The sequence below is a fragment of the Paralichthys olivaceus genome, chromosome 6, assembly GCF_024713975.1.
Source record: "Paralichthys olivaceus isolate ysfri-2021 chromosome 6, ASM2471397v2, whole genome shotgun sequence".
Lineage (NCBI taxonomy): Eukaryota > Metazoa > Chordata > Actinopteri > Pleuronectiformes > Paralichthyidae > Paralichthys > Paralichthys olivaceus.
Window position 1 is genome coordinate 5665843 of NC_091098.1, and position 12269 is coordinate 5678111.

A 12269-nucleotide genomic window follows, 5' to 3' on the forward strand; every position below is an offset into this window, starting at 1 on the left:
ATGGTCTACTGCCACACTGTGTTTAACTGATGATGACTGAGGAAGAAAAGAAAACTTTCATTTTGCTGGTCTGTGCCATAAAGTTGAGATACAAGGAAAACATTTAAACTTAATGTATGTTTTAATTAATTTCTTTCTGATATCATAGCAAATACAGATAATATTAAATCTGCATCAGTTAGTTTTATGGCCCCCAAGTAGCCATAAAACTTATGGCTACCTGGGGGCAGCACAACATCAACAACAGGCAAGCAGTTGCCTACTTTCACATTCAGCATACGCAACAATATAAGTAATCAATAATCAATGTTCACTGTTTTTAAGCTCTGTTTTTTGGGCTCCAACTACTCTTGTGGGAAATATCTGACTCTTTAGCTTCTAAATACTCCATTGTGTTCATCAGGAGCTCACTACCTTTGTCTGTCTGCTGTTTGGTGTTGGACAGGCAGCACACAGTCTGAACACAACACATGAGCGCAGTGAGGGTGAATCAGAACAAAAGGTTTGGGTAAAATGCTCTGTAGAGCTGAGAGGAGCTGCAGGACTGGATGCTGTGTCTTTATTGGGTCGCTACTACAAGCGACCCCTTGCATGTTACAAATTACGTTATAAACCGTTGAAGACAACTAAACAATGAGCACATATGCTGTATATATATCTTTGCTGTTTGTTGTTACTGGTGCACTCGGTGTACCACTTGGTTTTACACTTCCATTTGTGAAAACCAAAAAAGTCTTCAGTTGCTCCAGAGGGAGCTGTTGGAAATCAGACATATGTCCTCTTGTAATGTCACATGATTCAGCCTTCAGACCTTTGTAGCATGACACACCCAAATCTCCAACAGCTGGCCGTATAGTTGCATTGTGGGTCATGCAGGTGCCCTGTCTTTGACTTGGAAGAAAAATGTGTGAAATAAAGAAAATAGATATTTGGTTCCCTTGCAGTGACCATCATGAGTACAACAAAGGTACAGAAGTGCTATGCTAAACCAGTGTAGTGCCCAAAGGCCCTCCCAAGATTTAAAGGCTGCAGCTCTATGATGCTGTCCAGCTACACCAAGGGGGTGTGTCTCAGGGGTTTAGAGCAGTCGACCTCTAACTAGAGGTTCAGTGGTTCAATCCAAATTCTTTCATAGAGCACTTTATGATCATCAAGACTAGAAATGTCCCCTTGCTTTGCATGACAGTAAGGCACTGACTTCACATTCTGGTTGAACGTTTGTGTAGATCAGCTTTAAATAAGAATACAGTGTGTACTGGATAACATTTTCAATTGGAGTTTTTTGTAAATCTGCTGCTGTTACCTACAGTTTACCCCTTGCTTGTGCAATCACAGTAACCTATAGATATAAAAAAAGACCATTAGAGTGTGTTTATGGCAGCAGGGGGAGTTGAGTCAGGAGAATTCTTCATCACATCTCTGTAGGAGGTGTTACCTTGGATTCTTTGCATTTGTGCGTGTGTACATGTATTTATATTATTGTGTGTCTGTGTGTGTGTGTGACTGAGTTAATGAGTTATTTCTACTCCTGAAGCCGTGCCTACACGTGTGTACGTGGTGCTTGTGGGAGGTGTGATAAGTACACGTTATTCATATGTGTGTGTGTGTGATATGAATTTCAAGATTTGAATCTGTTTGTTTCCAGTTGTTGTCAAAGTGAACTGTCTAATCCTGATTAGCATTGTCATCCTAACATTTTACTTTACATTTTACAGGTAATGAGCCATCGCCGTTGGGCACAGTGGAGAGCTACAACCCTGTGAAGCGGCGCTGGGAGTATGTGGCGCCCATGCCCACTGCACGCTGCTCCTCTGCACTCCTGCAGACAACCAGCATGCTCTTTGTTATTGGTGGTGTCGCCCAGGGACCCAGTAATGCTGTTGAAGCCCTCTGCTTACAGGAAACAGTGTGACTCACATACAAGCACACACAGGGAATAATGCAACGTTGATATTTTAGTCATGTATGTGCAGAAACACAGGAATTGGATCCACGGATCACACTTTGAGATACTTTTCTATCTTAATGTCCCACTCATGGATTCCTCTTGTGAACTGGGATATATACGTGTCACCTTCAGCGAGGATTTCTAAAATGGGATCTGCAGAAACAGTTTGAGACAGAGATGGACGAATACAAGATTACAAGTCAGTCTGACTGCTGTGACTGGCAAGAACAGAAAAGTGACAGCTTTTCTTCTCGGGGGAAATCAGAGGAAGAAAAAAACATGAGCAAAAAAACGATACACACACACACGATGTGTCTGAAGAAACAACACGCCTTTAAACTGTTGAGCATTTTTCAGAATAAAAGCAGGGTACTTTGCTGGATAATAAAGGAACATAGGGCCATATCTGTATTTCCTCCTTTGCAGCAGCGTCGCTCTCACCTGCTGCTGCAACAGCAAGCTTGGACACTTTTCTATATGATCAGTGACGTTCTGGGAATGTGAATGTCTGTTTTTGTTCTTCTCCTTTGGTTGCAGTGTTGTATACATTACGTGAGACATTTAGCATTGCTAGCCACCGTTACCACGCTGTCAAAAAGAGTGGCCCTTGATACGAGTTGCTCCGCAAGCGGCTCAAATGATCAAATGATGAACGCCCAGTAAAACGCCGGCTGACGTCGACCACAGTCACTGTGTTTCCTTTATGTGCAGTTGGTGAAGGTTGGTTGACTGTGGTTGAACTTGTCGGGATCTCGCTCTGCTAACCATATACCCGCCTCTGCTACAACATGAGCACAGCAGCAGTCAATCAGCAAGCTCAAATGGTTCCTCACACTGCAGAATTGAGATGTAGGAGCTAATGGAGTGAATGCAGAGGTAGTCAAACAGCACCTGCTGCACTGAAGCATCCTGAAAGATAAATAATAATCTAAACCTCAGCCACCTGACATTATATTCCCCTCGAGCTTTATGATTGATGGCAGAACTATGTTTCTTTTAGCTCAAACTCAGCAGCCAGATGATGGATGAGGAGGGGAAGTGTATCTGATGATAACTGTGCAACATTTTGGAGCAATGAAAAAATGTGGGTATAGTCAGAGCATCCTAAGGTCCAGGTTACGACTCCTGTGTCAGATCCCTGTTCGTAACTGGTTCTAGGCTTCATATTTTTTTTAATTGCTGTACAAAACGGACAAAATCCTACAATATATACAGATTAGTGTTTTATTGTTATGACCTCGGTTACATTGATTCAATGTTTTCCTTTGGGTTTTCCGATGGACTTGTGGTGATCCAGGTGTGAAGCATTTACACCTGTCTGTTGTGCAAAAAGACACAATGAAGTCAGATCACATTCAGAGGTGGTCTGTGCGGCGTGTGGCCACATAATTTCAGCAGTTTGAATGTGTGTTGGCCATTTTGAAGGAGCAATTGATTCTCCAAAGACTTCTGATCGATTCAGTTTGTTTTGGCTGAGGTAATGCTCTGTATAAGAGTTGGGGATAAACAATGATGGAGGGAGCTGCTCTGCAGAACATCCTGTGACAGATTCAGTGACCTGTAGACAGCAGACGAGGCCAGGCAGGACACAAAAAGGATGAGCTGCTGCAGTGTTTCCTTTTGGCTGGAGCCTGTTTTGAGCTGTGTCTCGATTCAGCGGCCACATCCTGCGGAGGACTCGGTCTACACAGCCGACATCAGCTGCATCATCCAACGGCCACGTACACACGCATCGGCTGAACCGAAATGAGACGGTCTGGGCTTCCTAATGCATTACCAGATTGTACCGCCATAACAGCCGTCGCCTAGCAACAAAGCTACAGACGAAAATGTTCTTTGGTTGAACTATATTGAAAACATGTTTTATTTTAACATGTGTAACGTTAGCTGTTCGGTTAGAACTTAGATTTAAGAATACATTTTCCTGACGTTGACATGAATTATAATGAATCATGGGATACGTTGGGCCGGGAAGGATCCAACCGGTGGAGCCTTCGTTGCTCGGGGGTGGAAGGACCCATTTGTCGGCTGTATTTGGAGGAGCCTTCAAATTGGGACAGTCCTGCGCCTCGGTCTACGAATGCAGCCGACTAAGGATGCGGTCCCTGATTGAGACACAGCTTTGGTCTGTTCTGCTGTGGACTGTTCCTGCCACATTTGAAGCATTTTTTTTAAATCCATGTGAACCAGTCATCCTCTTCTCCATTCAGAATTGATGCACTGGAACAATCCATCATTACAGCTGAAGCAGATGCACTAGGTGGAACTGTCACACTGGAATTACCATTAGTCTGAGATTAATGTATCACCTACATACCCCTATCCCATGATAATGATATTTGATGGTAAGTTTATTTTAATTCAATAGTGTTTTTGATGATTAAGTGATTGAAGACAAAGTGTACTACAGAATGATAAATTGATGTGAGAGCCACAGATCATTCAATTATCTAACGTAGATAATTAAAGAGAGGTCAGATCGCGGGATATGATTGGTTGGTCCCCAGATAATATTCTATACACGTCTCCATCTTTAAATTTCAAGAAATAATACGTGCTGCATCCAAACAATTTCAGATAATTAAAGAAATGCAAGAGGCTAATGAACCACTGTGTCTGCTAATACAGGAACCCCTACTTAAGAAGACATATGTTGATATATATGCAAAGAGGGAGGAAGATAAAAAGGCTGTATCAATTATAGAGAGTCAATTATACAAGTAATCATTGTTTATTACATAGGAAAACACATGCACGCACACACACACACACACACACACACACACACACACACACACACACACAAATACACAAATCTATTTCCCTCTCTTGCCCCACCTTTTGTGCTTTTTTGGTCTGCACCCTGGCACACCTTGTTAGCAGAGTTAGACTCGGATGAGTTGCCAGCTGACAGTTGGTTATTTCTGGTGCTGCATTGTGTGCACCTAATTGAGTGTGTTTGGTGGAAGCCTCACACCCCTCACATACTCTATGTACACACAAACATAGACGCATATACACGTGCACACTACAGCCCGTATGCACAGTCAAGCACTGACTTTCAACCCTAAGCATTCATACTTACTCAGATACTGTATGCTCTCTCACACACACACACACACACACACACACACACACACACACACACACACACACATAATGCAGAATCTAGCCCCTAACTTTAATCATCACAGCTTAATGCCTAACTCTAATCTAATTCAAACCCTAAAATCAAGCTTTAACCCTCAAACAGGCCAAAATGTCCTCATTCCATAAGGTCTATGCTCAAAATGGTCCTCGCAAAGATGTAAGTACACACACACACACACACACAGTTCTACTTGGCACTAACCACAAAAGCTTGGAGAGAATACACAGATCACTTTGTCGCTAAGTAGCTCTGCTGGTAGGGGACTGTGGCCCTCAATACACTGATTAGCCTCCAATTTGTGTGAGAGTGTGTGTGTGCGTATGTACCCTTGCATGTGTGCTTTTGTCATGGATGGATTTGGAAGTAAATACATTTTGGCAACAAAAAGCCTATTTTCATACTTCAACTTGCTCAAATACACCCAAAAGGAAAAAATTCATCAAGTGAAAGATTTAAAAACAAACAGCAATAGTTGGAGATGCTTACACTTCACATATTTATGGGGCTGCAGGGGATTTTCTGTGTTGCACTGTCTGCATTGTCCACCACCATCTCTTTAGAAAACAGTTTCTCTCTCTTCAACTGCTAAATTCACCCGCTGGTCTCTTGCTTTGTCTTATTTTATATTTCTTTTTTTATCTCAGTATTTGGTCTCCACCTGGCCACTTGTAAAATATGGTATAAGCTTGCTGAATATTTGACCACCTGCAGTAGCTGTCTCATGCAACTGTAAACAGTGTGGACCTTACAACCAAAATAATGAGCTATAAAAGGCTTAAATGCTGCAGCTGGAGATTTAGTCACATAGTCATTGAATTAAATTCTCATTTTAAAAACTCTCATAAGTGCAATCATTTCCTGTGTGCGATCACAATTGTATACTTCTGACTGTATGTGGCTGTGTGACTTTCAGGGTCAGATTGTTTTACAGTGAAATCCTTCTGCTGCTCCTGACGGCAGGTTGAGAAAAAGAACAGAAGAACAGGATGCTTCAGTGCAGGTAGCAGCTCATTTCATGCTGTGCCTTTTTTTAACAGGCCCTGAGCAGATGATGCACAAGCATTTGTAAATGTGTTCTTACAGGACAAGAGCATTAATTTAGTTTTACGGGTTTCTGGGTGAGATTTGAACGATCTAAAGCATCTGAGGCACAGGTCAATGCAATAAGAGCCCTAAAATTATTCCACAGGTTTTTAATAAAGCAATCTTGTAAAATAGAAACAAATGCACAAGCATAACACCTTCTTTTCAGGCATGTTTCATCATCTGGAGCAAACAAACTTTCTTACATTGCCCCCAAAAGGTTGCCTTGTGTATCATTACCTCTCGAAACATCTGTTGATTTGCTGTCCCCTCTTGTCCAAGAAACATTCAGGGCCCTGTTTCAATGTAGGCACGCTGCTTGATTCACAAAAAACAAGATTCACAGACTCAGGTTCTGACAAAAGAACGGGGGTGCGTTCAGCATGGTGCCAAGCCGGGGGTTGAAGAAGCTGACTTTACAGAGTTTTCACTTTTTTGCATCCTTTGTAGAACTGTGTCTTATTTTTGACAATGAAAAGGCTCTTTTTATGATTTCTGTGCAGGAAAAAATGAACAGTTTCCTGGGCAACGAGGAACAGTGTCAAAACCTGCAGGTAGCATCAATGTGTTCCTCTTACATTAACATACCCACATGATCTCGTTGTGTTTTGTCTCATATTTGGCCCTGAAAAGAAAAATCTAACATCCACATGACTATTACTGTTGAAGTGATCTGGATTAGATATAATGTTTTGTGTTCTTTTGTTTTCAAACTGTTCATTGTTGTTTGTTGATATTTTTTCCCTCCAGATGTTTGTGCTGTGGATTGAGGTCGTGAGGTGACACATGTGTCGTTGTGTTGTGCAGATCAGAGCTGGGTTCCTCAAAGTGGTTGTAACTAGTTGTGTGTTCTTGCAAAGCTTTGCTTGGGCTGATGTCACAGCAGATATTATTTTTCGATATATACATAGATCTGTTTATTTTTACCATGTTGGTCTTGTACAGTACGTAGTCATGCTCGCTAACGTACGGCTCTTAAGGACAAAAGTCTACAGAAGAATGACAAGAAGGTGAACAAAGATATATTTGCCACCAACATATTTTATTAGTATTTGAGTATATGAGTGGTTTTTAACTCTCATGGGTTTTCAGACTGCAATCAGCAGAAAATAAATAAAATAAAAAATGTGTGGGAGCTTTGAACCGAAATGCTTCAAAAAGCTGCCATCTCCGAATCCCCAGCAGCTGGAGAACCACTGGTCTTCAAAGCTGTCCATCATTTTCAGAGCTGAGTATTAAACTAGTTTGTACAGACGTGTCTCTGCTTCTGATCTCTCTGGCTGTACTGTGCTGCCTCCCTGCAGTGACTGACTTGGTAAAACCTCTGTGGTCTCAGTGGATCAGTATTGCTGTGTGCTCTGTACTGTATGTGCAAGTGTAATTTGGGAGGTTTACTGAACCAAATCTAATGTTCTGAAGGTGATAAGAAAGATAGAAAACTGAACACAGGGAGAGGAGGACTGCTGTGTGGGGAGGTGTCGGGCAACGTGTGTGGAATTCTAAAAAGTTAAATATATCCTTATTTATGTTATAATACTTTTCACTTTGTATTTTATCCCTGTACTGACTGTGAAAACATATATTGGTTTAACTTCTGCCATTCAAATAATCACACACATAAACTTCTGCCACTTCAAATTACACTCTCAACATTAAATCAAGCCCCTGCAGCACTGAATTCATGTTACACAAACAATGACAAGATATATATATATATATATATATGTATATATATATATCCACTATGAAAAATCCTAATAATAATGAAGCTGTTTTCAGACATGAGCAGCAGGAATCACTATTCAGATGAGGGGGAGCAGACAGAGGCAGGACGCACAGATCACATGTTTTTGTTTACAGCATCTTGGCTCTTATCACCAGAAGCTCTCTTGACGTCTTTGTCTATGTATTCTCCATGTGTGGCTCCTCTTCTTTAAACTGAGATATCTGTATTATTTTTGTATTTTTCAGTTTTGCGTATGTCGCTTGTGAGAAATGTCATCAACGTGCCCTGACAACAGCCCTGATAATCTCCTGATGTCATCCAGACTTGAGTGCATGTTTAAAAGCAGTTTAAAGATCTATTTTCCACATGACGATCAATTAATCCAGTGAAGACAGTTGGACAACGTCTCTCTGTTGATTAGTATTGTGTCCCCAGACTGAAAATGGTCCTGATTATGTCTCTGAGGACAGTTTTAATTAGAAGTCCTGGGTTACAAACTGTGGGCATGGACTTTGAAAACTCTGACTATCAAGGAAAGTGAATCTTATAAAACACAATGTTGAGTGTTTTTAACTCAATCCACTTTAGGGGAAAAAATTAGGAAAGACTCTTTTTCAAATTTGTCTTGCAAGTGCTCTAATTTTGTAGAAAATCTGAACACAAAAGTCCACTAACTTGAATTACACTGAAATATTAATAAACATCTGATAAAAATGTGTGTTACAAAATTCTAAAATGTACATTCACAGTCACAGTACATCAGGGTACAGTTTATTCAATTTAATAATTATTTTTTCCTGCAATTGAGACAGAAAATTGTGAAGCAGTGTGGAGAGCATGTGGGAAAGTGTTTGACTTAAAAACTGATAACACTCTCATGTCTCTATATGGAGATAGAATCTTATTCTATGTGCTGTTACTATTGTTTGACCTTTTGTCTGTTTATCCACCCGGTACTTTTGCACTGTGTTTTAGCTGTTGCCTGGCAACCTCAGTGTTGCACATGACGTTAGGAAGTCCCTGCAGCTGGCTGATGTTTGCTGAGAAATAATTAAGATCCCCCTGAAAACCACAAGTTAGCAGTTTCCCTTTGTCCAGCCATAAGAGCGTGTCAATCAAAGCACATTTCCCAAAAGGTCAAATTATCCCATTAATCAACTCAGATTGTGACAGGGGTCATAGTGGACTGACCTATAACATATATAATTACATGCAGGCAAAAGTCAAGGCAAACTAGAAACGAGCTTCAATATATTTCTGTTCAGCGTCACTCAGCAGCAAACACATTGTGCTGTTGATGGAGCTAATGTGAGGATCTCACTCTGAGCCACAGATGTACAAAGTTATTATAACATCATTTAAGCTGCTTGATAATCCCTCTAGAAACAAACAAGATTAGACTGCTGCGACGAGGGTTCCTTTTCATTCTCACACAGACAGAAGGAAACAAGACGCGATATGCTGCTGTGGCTTTTGACATTATGATTTGTATCATAATGATAATATTCATCATAGTGATACTAATGGTTGGGGTTATTGTTGTCAAGGTAATAGATTCATGACCTTGCAGTGTTTTTATGGAAGACAAAGAGTGGAATCAAATGTATTGAAGAATCCAGGAGACTCCGTTAGATTAGTAGGATGTTGTAATGTCCACATGGAAAGGCTGACTCCCCTCACTGAAGCCTGCCAGTCACACTGGGACACTTTCTGAATCATAACAAAGGTTAATGTTGGGTTAAAGTGTTTGGTCAAAGTCGGTCTCATTAACACCCACATCTCTTAACATTTTTTATTCTTATTAATCAAAATATCCTGAAGGAAATATAAAATAGTGAGTCTTCATAGATCCACATCAGATCCCTTGATTTAGCAGATGTATGTCATGTTGATGACAGTGTGGTTGGCAGGCTTTGGTTCTCAGACCGAGTGGTGGCTGTGACTCCAGTGCAGTAGTTCAGTGCCTATACTAAATGTGAGGTAGTGCCTCGACTATGAATCCTGTTCTATAATAAAGTATTTTGACTTGCTGTCTGATTCCATATGTCCTGTGTACTTTTTTTCTCCCCCTCCTTGCCTGACTGCGGCACCAGAGGAAGAAAAAAGAGCAGATATAATTACAGGAAAGAGCATATACCACAATCTATTTCCATTTGCCTATTTCCATGTGCCCGTCTGTGAAGAAGTGTATCAGGAGCTGTCACCTGATCCATTATAGATGAGGCTGACATCAAAACCCACTTCAATCGCAGCACATGGATGGAGCACTTCTATAAAGAGAGAGAAAAACTCACAATGAGCACTTCTATTCTCACTGTGGTAATAACTGGATGTATGACTCCATGGTCAGCTGCTTCTCCTAATGAATCTCCTTTCTTCTTGATACTCTCCAACGAACCAGTCTGTCACACTGAATACGAGCTGCAGGAAACAGCCATTATTTCTACCATGCTGTGATTGAAATACTGTTCTCGCTGTTGTTTTACAGGATCTTTAAACTTCACATTAATAAGTTTGAACCTAATAACATCTCTTTGGCTTAGTCTACAGCTGGAGTTTTAAGCTTTAAATCGGGGACTGGATCATCTTTAGTTTGAAAACTTCTTTTTATAGTGTTTCCTGAAACTAAGCAAGAGCTGACAATCTACCTCTGACATGCACATGCCCACTGTATGTAAATAGTTGTATAGTATAAATATATTAAAGCTCCTACAATGAACTTTACATTTTATTTTATTTTGGCGCATCTGTGATCATGTATCTTTTTGTAGCTGTATGATTTAGAACTGTAATATGACAACATTATAATCGTTTTGTCTGATCTGGCCGGGGTCCGAGCTCATCACAGACTCTATAGTTTATTGAAAAAGACAATTTTCTCCCTGATTGTCTTATTTGCTATTTTAAGTCTCAAAGAGGCAGCGATATTCAAATGAGATAGTTTCATAACCAGTTAAAAACTCCTTGTTGTACGTATCAGTATGAGTGACTTAAAGCAGGAAAATCGACCTTTCAATAAGTCCAGTACCTATGGTGATATTTTATTCAAGAGTGTGTGAGAGCAGGAGTTATTGATTTTGTAATGCTTGTACTCCAAACCCTGCACTCGCACTCAAAAATACCCTGCTTGTGCTTAGATTTGCTGCACCCCAGCTTCAATTCTTCCCCTCTTCTGCTCGAGCCCATTCTGCTTCTCTGTGCATATGAAATATCTGCTCTTGGATTTCTCCTCAGTGCTTGGAAGTTAGGAAATAAAAGTCCCTTCCCTGAAATAATAATTTGCAGTTACATGCAAATTGTTATTTTTACTCTTGTATGGCACTTTATGGCATTCACAAAACCTTTCTCCCTAGCATTTGAAAAAGTTTGTACCCAGGAAAACATAGTATATTTACTTCTGTATTGTGTAACATTTTTCTTATATTTTGTAGACCTATTAATTTATATGTCCAGAAAATAAGCACAATATTAATCAATACTATTTATTTTATTTATCTCCCATTCTAATTCTGCATGGTACTATGGTTTTTCAAAGAAGTTTGATACTTTTCAACATTACAATAGAAATGGTAGTGTATGTTGAGACTTGGGTATGTCAGCTGGAGCTACCAGAGGGTAAACTTGACCAAATCCAGCAAAGATGAGGACAGAGTTGCAGATATTAACATACAACTTTTACAGCATCCAGGACCAGCTTCCACATGGTAAGAAAATTCTCTTCATGGTGACTGTGCTTGAGTTGTCTTTTTACATAACTTGTAACCCCCAAGCTAATGCAGTAATGCCTCTTACATACACTGTGGCCTTGGAAATATGCTGACTTTAGTAACCTAGTTAGCCAGATATGCAAGATTAGGAATTTGGATAGAAGGCACTGCAGCCGTATAAGATCCACTGAAAGAAAAATGATGCCATCTATACTGAGAGGACAGCATGAGGTGACAGTGACAGCAGGGAGGATGAACTGAAACACATACACTGTTGAACTATTGAAAGACCAAATTAACTTGAAGGACAAGGCAATTAAACAGACAAACAGTCTCTGTTACTTTCAGCTGACATGTGTGACGCTCTACAAATTAGAGGAAGCATTTCCCGAGCAGCTCTTTGTGGCCTCGTGTTAGCTTAAGTCAGACGCAGCATTAGGCCCAAGAATGAGAGGTATGTTAATTATTTATGATCATTTTTAATCAAAGATTAATGATCATCCTATCGCCTCTTTTACCCAGGCAGTCCCTGGTGTCTGGTCTGACACAGATTCATTAGAAGCATTATTCCCATTAAGTCATGTAAAGACAATGATAATAAACAAGTGGTTGAAGATGCTTTTTGAAATCTCAGGCCGAAGATGAATATTGCAG

The 12269-nt window shown here is 40.3% G+C and overlaps 1 protein-coding gene across 4 annotated transcripts in view; it reads left to right on the forward strand.

Annotated features, from left to right (window-relative positions):
• klhdc8b (kelch domain containing 8B) overlaps positions 1–9947 on the forward strand; it is a 147058-nt gene extending 137111 nt beyond the window's left edge. For 3 of the 4 annotated variants that reach the window (XM_069527160.1, XM_020088991.2, XM_069527159.1), the window contains exon 6: positions 1716–9947. In XM_069527160.1, the coding sequence (XP_069383261.1) occupies positions 1716–1912 (197 nt within the window). In that variant the 3' untranslated portion in view covers positions 1913–9947. The remainder of the gene's footprint in view (positions 1–1715) is intronic. The other variant, XR_011243257.1, reaches the window with a different exon arrangement.
• The last annotated feature ends 2322 nt before the right edge of the window (positions 9948–12269 follow it).